The sequence below is a fragment of the Cupressus sempervirens genome, chromosome 8 (assembly GCF_028749045.1).
Source record: "Cupressus sempervirens isolate cs-2001-9-10 chromosome 8, ASM2874904v1, whole genome shotgun sequence".
Taxonomy (NCBI): Eukaryota; Viridiplantae; Streptophyta; class Pinopsida; order Cupressales; family Cupressaceae; genus Cupressus; species Cupressus sempervirens.
This window is the reverse complement of record NC_143125.1, coordinates 347,845,238-347,865,725: the sequence shown is the minus strand read 5'-3', so window position 1 is coordinate 347,865,725 and position 20,488 is coordinate 347,845,238. Positions and strand designations below refer to the sequence as shown.

Genomic DNA, 20,488 nt, shown 5'->3' with positions numbered 1-20,488 from the left:
TCTTTGCTGTCTTTCATTTGATATTGAATTATATTGTAAAAAGTTGTATTTTTTCAAGCAAAAGATTCTTCGGAAAAACAAGAGTTGCACAATACAATTAATTGTCCATCATCATTCTTCTGAATCTCATGCATGTAGAAAAACAGAACTCCAATTTTTTGGATAAACTTAAGTTCAAACAATCAGACACTAAAATTAACACTCTTATCAGCCTTAATACAGTGTGTTAAGAACAACCATATGGGCGTTTCCAGTTAAAATAACCATGTGCAATTCTAGTTTAGAATAGAATGACTGCACGCTGAAGTAATGCAGTGGAATAACCAGAATCATAAACACAGATCATCCATCAATGCAAATAGCATACAATAGCATGAACAAGAATGAGAGTTTATCTCACACTATCACCCAACAGGCATCGTCCCCTGAATTATTTTAATTCCATTTTCTAATTATCATAAAAAATTTAGAAACAAGGCAGGAGGAATTTGTCGACACATTATAAATTTTAACACACAATTTAGCATAACATTTAACTTTTTGTAATAAAAAAGCATTTGAGTTCCATGAGCTAAAGAAACTTCAAAGCTTATAAGTTTATATGCTCATGACACCAAACATTGTCGATTTCTTTTTTAATTACTACCTGTCATTCTTTGCTGTCTTTCACTTGATATTGAATTATATTGTAAAATGTTGTCTTTTTTCAAGCAAAAGATTCTTCAGAAAAAACAAGTGTTGCACAATACAATTAATTGTCCATCATCATTCTTCTGAATCTCATGCATGTAGAAAAACAGAACTCCAATTTTTTGGATAAACTTAAGTTCAAACAATCAGACACTATCGAAACTGATGTGCAATCTAAGCACCACAACACCATATATACTTTGAACATGCATTACCACTTACTGGCAGACCAACACAACCTACATACACTCAGGAAGGTCCAAAAATAAATGCCATCTTCCATTGGTTTAAGCACTAGAAACTCATAAAAGGGAGTTTCAAATAGGCATTAGCAGGCTGCTGCCCATCAACAGATGCATTAGTTTAATTTTCATTCACACATCATGATAATAAAACTGCAAAATCAAAAAGAATCCAGAGAGCTATTTGTGGGAAATCTTATAGTAGGCAATAACAATGATAACTACAAGAAGAAGACCTATAATTCCACCTATAATCCATTTATTTCGGCTCATCCTCCTTGACATTGAAGTAAGAACCTTTCTGCTCTTACCAATGTTGTCATCAACACCATGAAGCTGCTTTGACCAAAAAACAATCATACAAGGAAAACTGTTAGCTCATACCAAAAAGTAAACTTATCTTAAATTTGAATTCTCTTTTTTAAATCAATGGAATTAGGGAACCACCCACACATCTCCCTGCAACTTAATTGCTACCAAGCAAAGGCCATAATTTCAAAGAGCGTGAGATCAATAAGATACAAGAAGTAATAATCTGTCACAAATTTCTTGTTGACTTTGTATGCTTAATGGGACTAGAGAAAATAAGTCAGCAGACACGCTCTTTGAAACCATTAATAGAGAAACTAATATTAGTCACTAAATATAGTCCCGATTTAGTCTCTACTAAAACTGGTTGTTTTAACAGCAGTTAGAGAAACATACCATGGCATTCCAGTTTTTTCCTCTTCATTTTCTTCATTCTTTTTGAATTCCAGGTTCTAAGGTCTTGTAATTCTACACATATACATTGGAAGCTCACATTGAAAATGACAAAGAGTGTTGAGTGTTAGGTTTCTGGGAGTAATCTTTGTAATCCCAAATGGGACATTCATATTTCCAATATCTAATTCCCAAACCCAGAGAAAATGTACCATAGGCGTTTCAGGTTTCAATTTGGCTTAATTTAAGGAAAAGGGGCATTGCATTCCACCCTTCCCAAGATTACTTGACCTAAACTTCTGGACCTCAAGCAATTGCAACTAGGATTCTCTATAAATTCTTCTCCACTTGACTAAATCTGTTTGGAGTTTATAAAGTCATCACACAACTTGTGTTCCTCTACGATGCAAACTGAGCTAACCAATTTTCCTTTTACAAGGGACTCTAAAGCATAAATCCACCAGAAACTATCGCATCAAGTCCTTCAAACTCTTCAGTTCAAAATTCTTACCTACCAAATCTTAAGTAATGTAGCTCTATCTCTATTAGCTTCACATCAAGGAATACCGAAATTTTGCTTCCACAGAATTCCTTGAAATCTGAAAGGATGGCATCTTCGTGTTCCTGAAATAGAAACAAGTGTTCCTCCATGATTTAATGTGATTCAGGTTTCTCATTTTCTACCTCAATGAATGAATTGCATCACAGTGGTTCTTTGAAATCTTATCACCTTCTGCAGATTGGAAAATGCTATCAAAATCCACCAATTCTGACTTGCCAATTCCAATATCAAACACATGTGCCACAACTACTATAGATTATCAGTTCTTTCAGAACTGCCAGAAAATTTTAAAACTATCAAGATTATTTTCTATACAGACTTGAAAGAGATTTTATCATAAATTCAATATGCCTATCAAGCTGTGTCCATAGAAGGAAGAAATGTTTTTCTTGATCTCATTTTCATCCAGGCGCATGATCTCTATTTTCCTCCATTGCCTGCATGCAGACTTCTACATCTCAATCTGATCCATCTTTTGTTTCCCACAACAACCTCAACTTCCTTCTGAGATGCAGCATCCTTAGTTCCTACCACCATTTATTTGCAAGATGGCCAACAGAAATTACCCCTCCCCTATCATAAAATATATCTAAAGTTCAAAAATTGTGTCAAAACAATCCAAGGAACCAAAAACACTCAAGGAAACCAAACCCTAGCAGAGCCCACTCTCTTCAGATCATTATATGCATATAAAACAAGCATGTCAATGTCCAATCCACATACAAGATAAGTGTCAACATTTCAAATCATATTAGCATTTAAATACTAGATAAGACATAAAAATGAGTGGAATGTGTGAAAGGAGGTATTTTTCCTCTCTTCAAATTGAGTTTGGCCATCACATAGGTCACAGAAAGCAACTATACAATAGAAAGATCTATCTTCATTAAAAAGGCTATGCTACTCAAGAACCACACACTGCTATTGAAATTTTATTCCACCTTAATGGTGCAAACCAACAAAATTTTATAATTTTCAAAAGCACTTTCTATTCATGAACCAAAACTATAATGAACGCACAGCTTGTTATAGAATCAGAACTGATCAAACAAAAGGAAAAAGATACTATATACAATAAAGCGATTCAAAATTAGTTTATAATACGTGTGTAAATTTATAGCGTTCAGATGTACAGCTACTCCAGTGAAAAGGCTATATGATGTGGACAAGGAATACAATCATACAGCTCCCAAAATCATTAACATCAGAATAAATGTTAATCTGTTAATATGCAAATGCTTTCCAGTAATCAGATTTAGATCTACTCCCTCTACCTTTCCAGTAGATACAACAATCTCAATGACATTCAAATCCTTTCGACCTCCTTCAGCCACTTGAACATTAGTCCAAAACATTTTTATTGACTCCTACTTTGGTCTTTTTCACTTCCAAACCCAAAGAGTAACATTTTGCCCTTGCATGGCCAATTTACCACAGTTCTCATACAAGAAAGCTGAATCTAAACTGACTTAAAATCATAGCATTTCACACTGTCACTAGTTGTAAATTAAGATCTAGGAACTACACAACCTGCCACTACATGACTCCTTCAGCCAAACTATTATGCAACGTGTAGTTATAAGAATTAACCAAACAAAAAATTAGAATGTGATTTACAAAAGAAAGGAAGAGGCAAATCCTAGGAAGAGAAGATGAACCAATATTTATGGCAATCAAGCAAAAGAGGTGTCATAGGCCATTGCCCGTCCATTAATAACAATTCTCAGTGACAGTAATTTTTCTCATGCCAATGATGGAAACAAGCATTGAAACATTTTGTTAGTTTAGCTTTTGCACTAGATAAGTTGCAGTAATGCACTTATTTAACTGCATTTAGCAATAGGAGACCCTTATCTTCACACCCATAGTGCATATAAGCCCGAGGGTGTTGCATCAAATGAACGGCTAGCTGATCACGCTGGACAAACTAAGAGAACTCATCGGCCAAACAAATGTAAAGGAATTAGAAACCCTACAATTGGTAAGCCGGACACTTGCTACTATTAACCCAATTGATTCCTTGTTTGATTCTCTATCTTTCTTCAAGTTATGTGGATATCAACACTTTGTAGATTTCCTTTTCACAACCATAAGGATGATACTGTGAAAAGGGTGACTATCAATACTGTGTGCACAAAGCGAGAACAAGCTCATCTGGTTTCATATACTAGCCTTTAGCTATATTTCATCCAACTGCATTTGGTAATTATTAATTGTTTCAATTCTGTGATCACTTCCTTTCTCACCCATTTTTGTCCTGGCCTTGATATAGAAAAGCACTAACTCCTCTTACTTCAGGGGGGGACCATCAAATATCTGCAATTTGACTTTCATTACATTGAATGGCAATTAGAGCTAATAAGTGTCCTGATTACTTCATCTTCACTAAAGACCTTGATTTCTAAACCCATGTTTTTAAAGAAGAATTGGAGGGTCAAGAGTGCTCACCAAAGCCTAGACACCCATCCTAGATATCCATGACACTCTTGGGACAGCAGTACAATTACAAGATGCCCCCACTCTCGTTCCCCTTTTTTGCCACAAACCTAGGACAGCCCTTCAACGGCCCCTGAAAAGGGGTGTTGACCCCTGCTTTTTGCTAAAGTTAGGAATGTCTGCATCCTAAACATCAGGGCATATCCACACACCTACACCTCTCAAACAGCAAAAATGATGTGGAAGAATTACTTTGCACAATTAGTTAACTGAGATCAAGCCTTCTCAGCAGAGCGGACAAGAAAGTGAGGAATCTAGATAGCCTTCCAGATTTGGCAAAGCTAAATTAAAAGCACTGACCTACTACAATTTGTCAAATGGGATTTCAGTCCTCTTACAAGCAAACTAGGAAGATTCGTCTCTCAAACAAACTACAGTCAAACCAAAATATATTCAAAAACAAAATGACACACCTTCTTCAAATCCATTTGGCTCTATGTTATCAGGTCCCATTTTGACCTTTGTTTGCATATGGGTTCGGTCCTGCTACCTGTCCTTTGTTAGTTCCATTTGGTTCTATGTTATCAGGTCCTATTTTGACCTTTGTTTGCGTGTGGGTTCAGTCCTGCTACCTGTCCTTTGTTAGTTCCTCCCCCGCAAGTACTGCCTAGGATATGGGCCCAGAAAAGCATTTTTTTAATTAATAATTTAATAACTCTTCCAAAAAAAGAGAAATATTTCCAGAAAATTATAAAATATCAGAGGTTTCATTGGATATTTCACATTTCATATTCCCCATAGTGTTAGCAATGGTGGGTTCCATAATTCAAGTCTACAGCTCATCAAAAAAATTTAGGTTCTAAACAAGTTGAAGGATTAAGGCAGACCTAACAATTGTCTCATGATATTCCAAAGAGATTTTCAGCAACTTTATGTCACATTGATTTGGGCATCGAATCACTCAAAGACATACATTCAATCCCAACTGAGCAGTATAATCAGTCCAGATATTATGTGCTGGTCATTATATATAAAACAAATTACATTAATTATTCCATATGGAAGAATACATCTTTCTTAAGTTCCTCTATAATATTTAGTCTGTGGAAGTCTCACTAATTTACTCTATTGAATGTGCACTTCAGTGGACCATCTTTTATTGTGAGTATTGCTCATTATCATTTCCTTGTAAAGAGTGTAGCTTTCGATTTTGGAGCACTGATGCTTTTAAGACTTATTTTTGTTCTTGCAAATTATGAATACGAGGTACTTAGTATTCCGTTAATTGGCAATTATGAGTATCACCGTTCTTATAATTTATAATTTTATAACACACATGGTGTATATATATTTTTGTACCCATTCCGAAGAGGGAAAAAGAATTATGTTCAACCATACCAAGTTCCCACACCCCTACCCTAACCGTTCACTTAGATTTAGCCATACAAAAGAAAGAACAAAGACAGATATGCATCACTTGCTAGAAGCAGAGGAATAAAACACTGACATCAATGAATGTCAGGGAGCTGTTGAATGGAAGGGAAGCTTGTGATATCATCTTAACGGTGGTGGTCAAAGATTTCCATTTATCCAAAAGCTAAGAGACTTGTTCTAAATCAAAATTGTTGGTAAAGTATGACAAACCGCACATAAGAAGGATCCTATCATAAGCTTCTGTGGGAATAGATTAAACCTTTCAAACTTTGATTTTTTTTTATTAAAACATATCTCCAATGTGTCAATGAGACTGGACAAACACCCGAGTTAATGACATCATAGTTGAATCAATTTCAAACTGGCATAGACGCAGACACCTATATGGTCATTTCCTTTCAATTTTAATTTTTCCAATGATATATTTATATGTTCAATTTTTCAAATTTTCAATATTTTTTAGTTTGCTAAAGTTATTTTTAGATATTTTTAATTTATGTATATTTTAGACATTCCAATATTAACTTTATAACTAGTTTTAATATGGTTATTTTCATCCCATAATTCCAAGTGCTCTCATTGTGATGCAAGGGGTTGGACATAAGTCAATGCATTGCAATATGTCCTACATTTAGGTAACCCATGACTACTAGAAAGTGCTCAAAAGTCCATTAGTATGGAACTGGGATTTTGATGTGTGAATATGGGCACTGTTCTCCACTGCATGCTCCAAACCATTTGGTCCTGATTGTAAAAAAATTATTATTTGCATATTAAGGCCAGATCTAACAACATTAGCAAATGTTAGCAAATGAAATACCTGGCCAGAACCATTATTGCATAACTGACCAACAAAATACAAAGATACAATTCAAGAACTACTATAGTTGAATGAATGCTAAGGAAAAGTGCAAATTAGGCACGCTTCTTTGTGTCTTCTTGTCACTTTCCCAAGGTGACTTTAAAAAATGTCTGAAAAATATTAACTCATCCAGTACATAATCTTAGTTTCACTATAATCAGAAAACTCTTCAAGTTTTTTCAGCATGGAACACTACCCAATTTTCAATCAAACAAAAAAAAATGAATGTTAATACTCGTATAATGATTTTACAACACAGACAATATCCTTCTCATATTGATCTATGCACAAGAGAGTGGCATTAAAATATCTCACATCTAAGGATGTAAAAGAGAGGTATCTCAATAGAGGTATTTCAAATTGTAAATCATGCTAGATTTGGAAAACATCAACAGTAGGAAATCTGGCATTAAAAATATTATACCGTATCATGGGCATGCAATAGTGATTGTCGTTGCTGATGCAGATCTTGAAGAATAGAAACTCCAAGATCCTCTGTCTCAAGAAGTGTTCTCCTGCTATCCTTGATCCGGTCACCTGTCTGACTAAGTCTCCCTGTTGACATCAATAATCTTCCCCTCTGATCTGCAGATGCCTGCATTGTTTGATGAACTTGTTAAAAAATAGAGAAAATTTTGAGGCAAAACAAAGGATAAAATAGTCGAGGGGGATTTATGCTGACATTCAAAGTTTTAATTTATAGATTAACTTAGATAACAGAATTTCCAATAACAAAGAAAATTCTTGTAGAGCACACAGAATCCTCGATAAAATGAAATAAAAAGATAAGTAGTTGCAAGTGTGATAAAATAATCTTCAAGAAGTATTGCAAAATTATTTATAAAAATTTCCTGGACTCCAATTCATTTTAGCAGCCGTCCCAGAGCAGCGGACACAAACTGAGGCAGAATATGTTAAGGATAATGAGTCGGCCGCTCTGTTAGAGGACCTGATATACTTCATTTCTATATTAAGTACCAATCAATTGGGAAGGATAGACTTGTACTAAGCCCATGTGCATTAGAAAAATAAATAATAAGGATTCTATCCCAAGATACAAATAGATAGTTTTAGAAAGAAATTAATCTAAAGTAGAATAAGTGTACTTCAGACAAGAGACTTGAGTTGAAGCTAAATATTAAGAGTTTGACCAAAAATTTATTAAAAACGCACAGCATGTGGTGACAAACTTACAAATAAGATACGCAAATTAACTGAGCATAACTGAAATATTATGAAGGGTTGAGAAAAATTAGTTCACAGTTGGAAAAATCAGATAAGAAGAATGCTGCAGCAGCTTGTTGTAAAGATTGGTAGTCTTCACCAGTTGGTTGTAGCTCACCTCAGAGCTTAGTCTGTTCTTGTAAGTCTGGGAAAGATTTATTCCTTTCAATGTTCTCCTTTTCTACTTTTGCAAAGTGATAATGATCCATATAAATAGTTATCTTCTTGGAATGTATGTACTGTATAAAATTTGTTCCATCTTAGTTTAAAATGTGTAAAGGGTCAATATAAAACGCCAATCACTGGAAATTCAAGTAATTGAGTTTGAATAAAAATTTGTGTACTTTTTAAAGTTTTCTAAATTAAGGCAAAAGTCAATACATTGTCTGATTACCTGATTGACACATAAGGAATTGACAGGGTCCAAGTTATAAGTGAGTTAGTTGCTTTTTTTTATTGCATGAGGGAAAAAACCATTTAGAAAACGATAGGCCAATGAAGGGTCAAACTTGCAATGAGATTCCTTCTTATCTGTAAAACGGAAAAAATACAAAATTTGGGAGATAAAATGTCATGGTTTGGACAGTATGTAGGGCGACAATAAAAAGGGCAGTGTAATGCCTACCCCTAGTTTGTTTTTCATGTTATATTGCCAAACTCTTTTAGGCCAGTTTTATGATTCTGTTTTATGATTGCGGTACTTGGTTACCCAATTTATTTGGATGTTATTTTATACTCAGTTGATTTATGTGATGAGCTACTTGATATTCGGTTATTTCATGTATGCATGATTATTCTTTCGATGATGATGCTTGTATACAATGATTTCAGTTATTTAATGATGTTGGTTAGATGAATAATTTATATGTAGTTATATTATTACTTACCCCATACTTGCATTTGTATGGTGTACTTGTATGTTTTACTTTATGTTTGACATTTCTGATGCTGTTGAGGGAGGGAGTCGTAGTCACCTGCTTGTTGGGATTTACACAAAGCACCACTTCCCGCAATTGCCTGTTTAGTTTAGATTATATGTATATATACATGCTAGGATTTTATGCAGACTGCAAGTACCGAGCATCGACTTCCGTAAATTGCCAGGATGAGCGTACCCTATCGCAATATCTCAATGGTAAAAGAGGGGAGATAATTCTTGAGTCCAAATCCTAACCTTAAGCCAATTGTCCTAGAAAGTAGGACATGTATCTGAGTTTTACCCTTTTGAATTCATCAAGTGACATGAATTCATGATTTGACCCTTGAGTTTGATCTAGTACTCTGTTTTGATTATGTAAAAACAGGTTTTAAAGAACCCGAAACCTTGTACAAAGTATCACAGAAACAAGAGTAGAGAAGCTCAGAAAACAAAAGGCCTCATAGCCAAAAAAGGAACAGACTAAACAAGCCAAAAACAAGAGGCCAGAATACAACTATGTATGAAAAGACAGCCCCAGGACAGCTACAAAGTCTTCAGAAGATCCGCTGCTTGGTCTGCCAAGATGTTCATTTTTTTGCAAATGCTTCCATATCATCCAACTTTTTTGCTTCCACACCCTCATTCTTCTTGGAATTAGCCCTTGTTCACTTGCTCGGATCCTGGTCCTATTTCATAACTTTAGAGTCTTGGCCTTTACCCTTTTCAAGCTTGTTCAACAGGGTGTTAAAGTTGTCAACCACAGTCTTCAAGATAGTGCAGTTCTAATCGGCCAATTTCTTAACCGTCTTCTCCAAGTTACCCACTCTAGTATCCAGATCATCCATTCTTTTTTGAAGGCCTTTGCCCAGCTGATCTAAATTTCTATTCTTGGCTTCAAGTGGTGGCACACGTTTCATCAAATTCTTTACCTCTTCAGCGTTGCCTATAACCTCAAAAAATCTATCAATGTGCTAACCCAGTGTTCTCTCCCCCCTTGCCATCTTGTTGATCTGATCAAAATCCCTCGAGATGTCCTGCATTTTCTGCTTTGGAGTGCCAATATCCTTCATCATTATCCCTAGGTTACCAAAGATTCCCTTCAGAAAACCCTGGTCTTCCTCATCCCTATTATACTCAAGGTAGTCCTCATGCCCCCCCTGTTTGTTCCTATCCAGCTCCGTCTCCTTAAATTCTTTCTCAAGATCCACATCCTGAGCAAGCACTTTTTTACTTTTTCTCTCCACCCTCTTAATTAGGAGTTCATCATCAGAGGGGACAAAATCCCTTTCAACATTCTTCCCCTTGTTTCCCGAAACCTTGCCCAATGTTCGTCTCTTCTCAATACCCTCTTCCTGCTCCTCTTCAGAATCACTACCTTGTTCAAAATCAATCTCCTTATCCTTCCTTTTCTTCTTGGATGAGCTCCCTAAATCACATTTCTTCCTCTTCTTCATTTCAACCTCAGCAATTTCATCCTCCATATCCTCATCCAATTCCTCCTCTGGTTCACTTCCCTCCGTCTCACAATCTAAATATTTCTTTCTCTATCGAGGCCTATCCACTTTTTTGGATTTCAAAAGGTTCATAACTAAAACCATTAACCCCCCATGACAAGCATGATCACCCTCAGGATCATTTTGAATGGCTAAAACAGTGTTACCCAAAGACTGTTTGAGGTAGAAGGGTAAATTTAGCCTAACCCTATGCCTAAAATGGTTAACAAACATAAAATGGTGTCCATATATCTTAGTAAAGCGGTCATCTAATGTAAGATACTCTATCACCACAAACATAACAAATCTCCAAGGGCGAGAAATGGAGTGAGGGCTAAAGTATGAATTACCAATTTTCACCAGCCTATTGCGCTCCTTAGCCATTTCCGCAAACTCTTCACCCGCCCGATCTGAAAGCTTCCTGTCCTGGTAGAAGTTAATACCCTCTGTGTCAAGTCTCATTGCTTCGGCAATAATATCTTCAGAAACCTTCATCCTCTGATTACCCACCAATATACTCCTGTCTTTCCAATTTTTGACGAATGGTCGAGTAATGGCAGGGTTACTACCTTTCAATTTCTCCATAAATCCTGTAAAATTCCCTTGCTCCAAAATGTCCCAAATCTCACTCTTCTTTTTCCATTCTTTGCAGCTCACAAGTTCAATTCTCTTTCTCCTTCCTCCCATCTTCACACTAATACAATGGCTCTCACTTCTCAAAAACACCCACTGCAATAAAAGACCAGAGTTAAAATCGCAGCCAAGGATTTTAGTGGCAAAAAAGACCTACAATCTGTGTGGTAATGAATGACAATACACTGTCCTTCTCATAATAACCCACCGCTTCCCATTCCTGCCCATATCATTATTAATCCTTGATGGCATATTCATCATTAATGAAACATTTTTGTTTACTTCTAGCTTTGTTATGCTCAATCAATAAAAGCCCCTCAATAGGAATAGTATCACTTTGATTCCAAATTAGCTTTTCATCATTCTTGCATGCCACATTAGCCGCCCAGTCAGCAACTTGATAAGTTTCTCTATAGTTGTGAGTGACTACACAATTTTCAAAGGAATTGATAAGATCAATGGCCTTGCCTATAATATTATTAATAGTCCAAGAAGGATTAGTAACTTTATTAAGGCAATTTATTATATTAAGGGAGTCCCCCTCAAGCCAAATCTTATTCAAATTCAAACTTTTAGCATAGCTAAGACCATAGAGGGTCGCACTTGCTTCCGCCACATGGTTAGTTTGAAACCCAATAGGAATGGCCATTCCACCCAATCTATCCCCATTCATATTCCTAATGATGACACCATAGCCCGATGTTCTTGGGTTGCCTTCGAAGCTCCATCAAAGTTAATCTTACACCAATCCTTAGGAGGACAATCCCATCTTACCAAATCCCTAAGGTTAGGACCATTTTGCACAAGAATAAGACCATCTGAATTCCAGTTCTAAAACACTAATTCTTCCCAAGCATTCTGAGGTTGGTGCCCTTTTCCACAAGATCTAATATTCTCAAACACCATATTCTTAATCTTGTAGAACAGCTGGCCTAAATTAGTTTCCTTACCCCTAAACACCCTATAATTTCATTCCTTCCAAATGCCCCAGCAAAGGAACGGGAGGATGAAATCCCACAACCTCATAACCAGGTATTAGTAGAGGGAGACTTCCAGCCATTGAAAAGATCTTGAATGGTAAGGGGGAAAACCCAAATAATATTCAACAAGCCACAAACCTTTTCCCATAATCTTCTAGTATAAGAACAATGAATAGTCATATGGTTAACCGATTCATTAGCTTCCTTACAAAGATAACATATGTTGACAATGTTAAAGCCTCTCTTCAACAAATTGTCCGTTGCCAAAATTTTATCCTGCAAAAGAATCCAAAAAAAATGTCAACTTTGGGTATTCATATTTAATACTCTAGTACTCTAATGGGTTTTCGTATTTAGTGCTCTATTCTCTATAGTGGATTTTCGTATTATTTCTATGAGTCTGTTGTGATTTTCAGTTATTATTAAATCAAATTAAAAGATAATTTAATGAGAGGCTGCCAAGGTAACCTTAGAGTTGGCTCATGCGATGACACTTGTCCACTTGTATAGTTGATTTCCTATGTGTCTTTGATGCCTCTGGGTTTAGATGTTACTTGTGTCTTGGTACCTTTGAGATAGATTGCTATTAGGATTTCCTTGACCTAGATGTTGGTTATGACTTGTGGATTGTTATCCGTTTGGGACTTGAGACCATCTCCTCAGCGCGGTGGGAGTGGGCCATTTAGGTTCCACGGGGTCGAGTGGAAGTGTTTTTAACTTATACCATTGAGATCCGACAGCTGAATGTCGATGCTAGATGTCCTTGTGCAATTATTCTTTTCTTTCTGATCTTGTATTTATGTTGGATGGTTATATTTTGTTATACTATACTTGATTATCATAGATCTTATGAGATGATGTATTTATTTATGATGTCTATTCTTTGAGCTTTCATACCCTATGACTTGTATAGTGGATGCTAATGCATTCTAGTTATGCCAAGTGGCATCTTATGTAATTGTATATTATTTAATTGGATTCATACTTGTGATTATTCCATGATGTGGATTTTGGTTATGTGTTAGATTTAATATTAATAAACTTTTATACGTGATTCAACATCATGGAACCCTTAAGAGATGTAATCTATTTTGGATGGTTGTATGTATGTGAGTTATTGCTTCTGCTATATTATCTCTTGTTATTATCTTTAAAGGAAAAAAATGTTTGGCAAACTTAGTGAAACTTTAGATTAATTTCTTTTAGGTTCCCTGGTGGGGCTTTACAGGGAGTATATATTTGTGGCAAATCTAACAAAATATTCCCATTTATATTTCAAATTGGGATTTGATTAAGACAGCTCCATGTAGGGTGGTGGGTAAGCAAAGAAAAATAAGCTATAGAATCCTCAGCCTTGTGTCTCCCAATACTGTATAGCAGGAATATCCTGTTTGTAATTTTTTGTCTGTCTTTACTTAGCATCAAACATTATAGTCCCAATCGTTCTTCAATGGATTGATGTTCTCAGATTCACATACTATAGTTGAATAACAAATCACTCTCCTCTAATCACATCACGGACGACAAAGAAAGGTAGATGCACTTTAGACTCTTGTGAGTAGAAGGAAAGAGGTACAACAGGCAAAAGAGCAACTACCATAAAGATGGAGACATTTACAAGAGGGATGTGATGAAGAGGAGATTTGCAAATAGTGAAAAGAAAAAATTTAAAACCGACGAGTAGCAAGTCAGAAGAGAAAGATCCACATGGCAACCAGGTCATAGGATGATATCAAGGACATAACTGTATCTGTTGCTTTCCATGTAGACCTGGCCGCAACAGAGGCCAAAACAACCTCCACAATTTCGTGGCAGATCTTTAAATAACTGGAAAGAATGGGCCAGTAAGCCTTTGTTTAACTATGACAGAAAAGTTTTGGGTGAACTACACAGAATTTATGGAGGCAAAAGCAAGGGCAAAGCAAGATTTGGCTCACAAGATATCAGAACTACATTCTTATTTAGAGAGTAGCTGCTAATCAAGGGCACAGCAAGATTTGGCTCCTCAGATACCGTAAATATAGCCTTGATAAAAGAGTATTTGCTTTAGAATTTCAATTTATTATCCAAGAAACCCATTCCTAAGAAACTAGCTTGAGTAGAGAAATTCTATGGGTGTTCTATGCCCAAAGATCAAAACCAGTCAACGAATCCTGGCTCTGGTGAACATGGACTCTCTTAATGAAACTACCAAAACATGTCAAGTAGCTGCCATGCAGAGGTAGGAGAGATTCATAAAGTGATGTATATTGATCCTTCTATTTTATCTCCAAAGATAAGATGGTAAACCTTCTTCCCAATCCATCTTAGCACTCATGGTGATGCTTAGTCATATGTGAGGTTACAACCTTCCTAATCAGTGTCATTTAGCAGTTTTCTATTTGAAAGGTTTCTTTAGCAAATCGTGGCTTGCACTTCAATTCTTTTTGAAGGTAAGCATTGTATTAAGGCATCTAAAATGCTACCTCCACAAAAAATAATGTATATATATTCTTGAAGGAGTAAGTTATTAAAGGAACCTGAAAGCAATCAAAAAACATTGAGAAACAACTGAATCAAACTCATGAAAAGTTTCCACTTTTGACCAGAAGTAAAAGCTAGACACCAATAAAACTGTCAACTGTAAAACAGATATCAATTAGTTATGTGAAGTCCCTCTATGTCTTCTGATGAGTATCGCTGTCATCCTCTATGCTATATCTGTATAGAAACATTAGCCAGCACACTAGATAACTTATTTTCAAGGACTATGCCTGCCTCATACAGCATCAATCTTCAGTGGCACTTTCCATAATCGACAAACAAATTTTATTTTTCTTTTGAAAGTATTTCCTCATGCCATAGATGATTTTAATATTGTTGCATGCTAGTATCATGAACTACCTGCAGTTGCAAAGATTGGTATTTTTGGAACAACGTTTAGTATGGTCTACTTGAATGGTAACAAGAGTTTATTGCTATTAGGCATTTGATATCATGGACAGTAAGGAAATTCTACAATTTTTTGTAAAATGGTTTCCTGGAAGAGTTTTGTAATGGCTTCGGACTGTCATACCCAAACAAGAGATACAAGAATTATTCTTGACCATTCTTTTTCCAAGTACATTCTTACAATAGAAACGTGCAATGAAAATTTGATCTAACAAATTTATGTGCTGTAATAAAATACATTTTTCATCATTTCTAAATGATGTTATATGGTAGACGATATACCATTACGAGGCATTTAAGTTATTAGTTATTACCATCATTGTATCACCCATCCCTGATTCCAGCAGTTCATCCCTCGCAGCCTGGGGATCATTAGCTGATGAAGACTTTTTAAGTTCTCTTTTCAAATTGTTCAGATCTGACTTGTATTCCCTCAATTTTGCAAGAAGATTTGCCTTCAGGCTTGGTTGCAAGCTTCTTGCTTCAAGATCCATTTTACGAATCTGTTTCTCACAAATTTGATGCAATTTTGTAAGATAAAACAAATCCATGTACACGTGATAGTGAAAAAATTCTCAAAATAGACGATAAGCATTGAAAAAGACAATGTCAAAAGCACTCAAAGCACATAGTTAAGCATTTGTGTACCAACGATTCAGCTTCTTCTACTCCAGCTTGTATCTCAGAAAGTTTCTGCTTCTTCTGCTCTGTAAAATTAAAAAGATCCAAACCAGGAAACATTTGAGTAGTGGAACTTTCCTACTATTATAGGTAGTGAATTTTTTCAGCTTAAATAATCAGAGATGTAAACTAATTTTGATGGAAAACCATAAGATTTAGTAGAAACAATTGTAGGTGCTGATGAATATAGTAAACCCATAATATTTTATAGGTAAATATGGGAATTGCAAAAAAATAGGCCATAAAAACACATGATTCCAATCCCAGGTATGCAAGAGAACTATGTTAAAAAGTTGTCTAAAAAATCAAACCACGTGATCAGCTGACAGCTTAATTAAGATAGGAAGAAATTTTGAATGAACCCAGCAAAGTCCACACGTGCCTAGAAAGGAACAAATTTTGTCTCAGAACTGCAAGTGAATTGATTTGCAAGAACAACAAAATAAAGACAAGAAACAATTAGAAGAAAAAGTAGTGTACAGTTGCCAACATTTGCCTACCTAATTGTTAAAGTAGAATGTATCTTTCTATTTAGACAAATTGACTTCTGTTAATTTTGCAAATCTTCAAAAATCAAGAGAGGCAGACCATATATTGCAAAATGTAAATGAAAAATAGCTGAAGCAATCAAGGGAGGACTAAAAACAATACTTCAATATATTATCCAGTTACCTTTCAACAAAGAAAATGAAATAAAATATTTACATGAGAAGGTACATCTGATTTCTCGACAAAATCAAAGGGATGTAGCAGGAAATGAAAGATCAGAAAATTAGATAAAAAACATTAACTTTTCAGGCCACACAGATATTTAGTTCTTAGACAATGGGCACCTTAAAATGACCTATCAAGAAGATAAACACAAGAGTGTTTAAAAGAGGACCTCGGTGCTTTGAAAATGTGGAACTGTATTTGAGACATTAGCCACCACTTTATAACAAGTTAAGAACTCATCAAGGCGGCCTTTCTTTGGATCAAGTTATATCAATTACCCACTGATAATGAGATGACACAAATTTAAAATCTTCGTACAAATCACAAAGGTCAGTCATTTTGTGCGCATATCAAATGCAACTAAAAGTAAGGGTCTACTAACATGTGTTAGGAATTCAGTAAAAAGGGCCTAACTAAGCCGAATGTTAGAGAAAAAACTATGCTCATCTCAAGAAGCTGGCGATAGATATTACAGTTTGAATGTTTTCCCCTTCTGATGATATAAATACAGGAATACAGAGCATCTCTAGAAAATATACCCTCTGGGTACCTTAATAAGATTCATAGCCAAAGCGGCCCACTCTGGGGCTTTCGAGAGCTGATTCTCCCTCGGATCATAATCAAAATCAGAAATGTGATGGTGTGGTATGGGTCCCACCTGATCCCGAGTGGACCAAAATCAACTTTGATGGGGCATCCAAAGGAAATCCGGGTCTGTCTGGAGTGGGAATTGTTGCCAAGTCAAATGATGGGAGCATTTTGGCTTTCAATGCTAGAAAGGTCAAGCTCGAGGTTGGCATCCATATGGAAGGACGTCCATGGCGGTTAATTGGAGGAGGTGTGGGAGACCTCCAACCACTGCTTGTGTGGGCGTCTAAAGCACCTTCAGAGATGCACTTCCCGGTTGCCAGATGGGGATGGGTCAAATTGTTGCTTGTCCTCTGCTCGCTAGATTTGGAGCATGTTTTGGTAGGTGAGCGGGTTGTGAAGAGGCAAAAAGTGACTCTGCAAAGATCCAATGCACCTATGGAATCTCGAGTGGACCAAAGATCAACTTTGATGGGGCATCCAAAGGAAATCCAGGTCCGTCCAAAGTGGGAATTGTTGCCAGGTCAAATGATGGGAGCATTTTGGCTTTCAGTGCTAGAAAGGTCAAGCTCGACGTTGGCATCCGTATGGAAGGACGTCCATGGCGTTTAATTGGAGGAGGTGTGGGAGACCTCCAACCACTGCTTGTGTGGGCGTCTAGAGCACCTTCAGAGATGCACTTCCCAGTTGCTGCTAGATCCGAAGCATGTTTTGGTAGGTAAGCAGGTTGTGAAGAGGCAGAAAGTGACTCTGCAGAGATCCAAAGCACCTATGGGTGATGATGGTAGACCTAGAATCCGGAGGCAGCTCCCAATGCATCAAAGCAAAAGAAGCCTAGCAGTGGGCAATGTGTTTGTAGGGGTTGTTGGTGTCTCGGACATGGTGGCTCTTGATAATGTGACGGTGGTGTCACGACAAGGTGGTGGAGAGGACCAAAGGCCTTCAAGCCAGTATAAGAGTCCATTTGTAGTGGGTATTGATTTCTCTCTTCTTCCAGACTGTGATATTGTGCATGGTGGTAAGCATGGCTGAGTTTGTTGTGTTCGTACGGATCAGGAAGGATGTCCAAATTTCTCCAAGGAAGATGCAGCCAAATGATTCCAGTAGTCTGGGGTTGGGGTTTGCTTTCTGTGCATTTCTGTTATACGACGGGATTGTAATGTACGACCACGTTTTGGCAAATTGGTGGTCTTTTAGTTAAATCAATGCTAGTATGATGCATGCATGGGTAGATGTAGTTGTTTGGGTTTCTCTGGGTTTGGTTTGTTGGGGGAGTTCACAATGATGGTATGACTGCCTAGTGGCACCAGATAAATGTAAATCTTTTTTCAATTATCAATATAAAGCTTTATTACCAATCAAAAAAAAGATTCATAGCCAAAGCAGTTGCATGAAGGAAAATCTTGGCCCTGAAAATTTGACAATCCAAGCCACACGCCACGCCAATATGGATCTTTTCGAATGAAGAAACTCTCATCATTTTTTCCTCCAGAGAGTTTTTTCAAGAATTCCATCTTAAGTCAAGGAAAAATGAGCAAGAACTGATAATGATTAGGAACAGCACATCTAAGAAAATTCGAAGACACTGAGATCAAAAGTTGGAGGAAACCCCTTGCAAGGCTGGAGAAGATTCCTGGGGATAAAGGCACTGTTGGATTAGTGTCACGCCCCATTTTTAGCCCTCTTGGTTGTGTTCTATTTTGCTCTGCATTTTATTTATGATGCCAAAGCTTTTTTCTAAAGAATTATGGTATCATGACTCAGCCTTATATCAAATTGATATGGTTTTTTATTGATGTAAATGTGAAATTTAATGTTAATAAATGATGTAAATTATGTTTAGTAATATGTTTTCTCAGACTACCTGTTGTGTTGTAAACATACATCCCATTAAAAATGGGGGCCCTTTCTTTCCGTTTTTCAATTGTGCCTGTTCTTAGGGTTTTGACAATCGATCGTCAATTTTGAGCTCCATAATTCAAGTTTTGCCTTGAGATGTGGTCAGGCTTTCAAGTCTCCAAATCAAGTCTTAAGGTTTTAAAGTCATTAGTGTCAAAATGCACAAGGTTCTTGGATTCAAGTGAAATATTCCCGAGTGTCAAGGAGCTTTGATGGGTCAGTTTATGCTCAATAAGAATTAAATTTCTTTCTTGCCTTTGAATTTGAGCAAAAATGATGAAGGTCGATTTTCCACAACTGGGAAGAAAGCATAAATGAAATTGAGGTTGACAATCCACAAAGCCTAATGGAAATCAAATTCCTATTGGGCAATTAGGTAAAAGTTAGATAGTTCCCTATGAAGATCAATTTTCCACCTTCATTCCAACTGACAAACACCTAGCAAAAGTTGGGATATAAGTTGGAAATAAAAAGTCCCAATGGACATGGATTTTTTGCTTAGTAGTTTGTCCTGATGGAAGCGGATTTTCCCCTTCTTCCTAATGGATTGCCCCTGTGGAGGATGATTTTCCACTTAGTCTCAATGGAGGCTGAATTTCCACTTCGTGATAAGAAATGCTCAGAATGGACTTTGTCCCTATGAGGGTCAGTTTTCTACCCTCTCTACAATGTGCAACAAAAGATGAAATTTTTAAAGGACCAAATTGTCCTCATCCCTATCAAACCTCCACCAAGTAAAAGATATGTAAGGGTTGATCAAATTTCATGGAATTCATTTGTCCCTGTAGGCATCGATTTTCCACTCACAAGACAAAGTGAAATTTTTTAGAACAAATTTAAGGACAAATATAAGGCTTCACTTTGCTCCTGTGGGCATAATTTTCTACCATGACTTTTGATGAAAGAATTAAAAGAAAGTAAATTTTAATGGAGTTCCTATGCTGGTTGATTTTCCCCTTTGGAGCAATGTTTTATCTCACATGCATTGAGTTGCTGTAAAAAGGAGGGAAGGCTGAAATAAATTGCAAGAGAACCCAATGATAAAATACAAGACACGGGGATGACTTGATTGAGGGCCAGGAAATTGATTAAAGCGAGTTATTTGAATTCCTATGGGGGTCATCCTTGAGGAGAGTGGTGTCCCATCATGGAGATAGATATAGATGAAGATCAATCGCAATCCTTCCAATCACAGTTCAAAAACAAATCAAAGGCAAAGCATATATGTAAGGTGTGGATTCCAGAATCACCTAATCACTGAGAAGAGGAAAGAAAGCAGATTGAGTTAAAAGTGCTGGAGATCACGATTTTAGTCAATCAAGGGCAGGTTTATCAGTAGTAAAAGCAGATGCAAAGTGAATCCCAGAAGATCAAGCCAAAAATCAGAAATTTTGATAGTAAGGAGAAGTCACCCAGCATAGAGAAGGTTGAAATCAGTCATTAACAATTTTCAGAAATTATTGACATTTCCAGAATTTGTTAATAAAATCAAACATGG

At 36.5% G+C, this 20,488-nt stretch overlaps 1 protein-coding gene across 1 annotated transcript in view; it reads right to left on the bottom strand.

Moving 5' to 3' along the window:
• Positions 1 to 789: 789 nt before the first annotated feature.
• LOC149542760 (vesicle transport v-SNARE 13-like) overlaps positions 790 to 20,488 on the bottom strand; it is a 35,597-nt gene continuing 15,898 nt past the window's right edge. Inside the window, exons 2-5 of the mRNA XM_089797655.1 lie at positions 15,757 to 15,815; positions 15,423 to 15,611; positions 7,353 to 7,523; positions 790 to 1,268 (exon numbers count right to left, since the gene is read on the bottom strand). Coding sequence (XP_089653781.1) covers positions 1,113 to 1,268; positions 7,353 to 7,523; positions 15,423 to 15,611; positions 15,757 to 15,815 — 575 coding nt within the window. The 3' untranslated portion in view covers positions 790 to 1,112. The remainder of the gene's footprint in view (positions 1,269 to 7,352; positions 7,524 to 15,422; positions 15,612 to 15,756; positions 15,816 to 20,488) is intronic.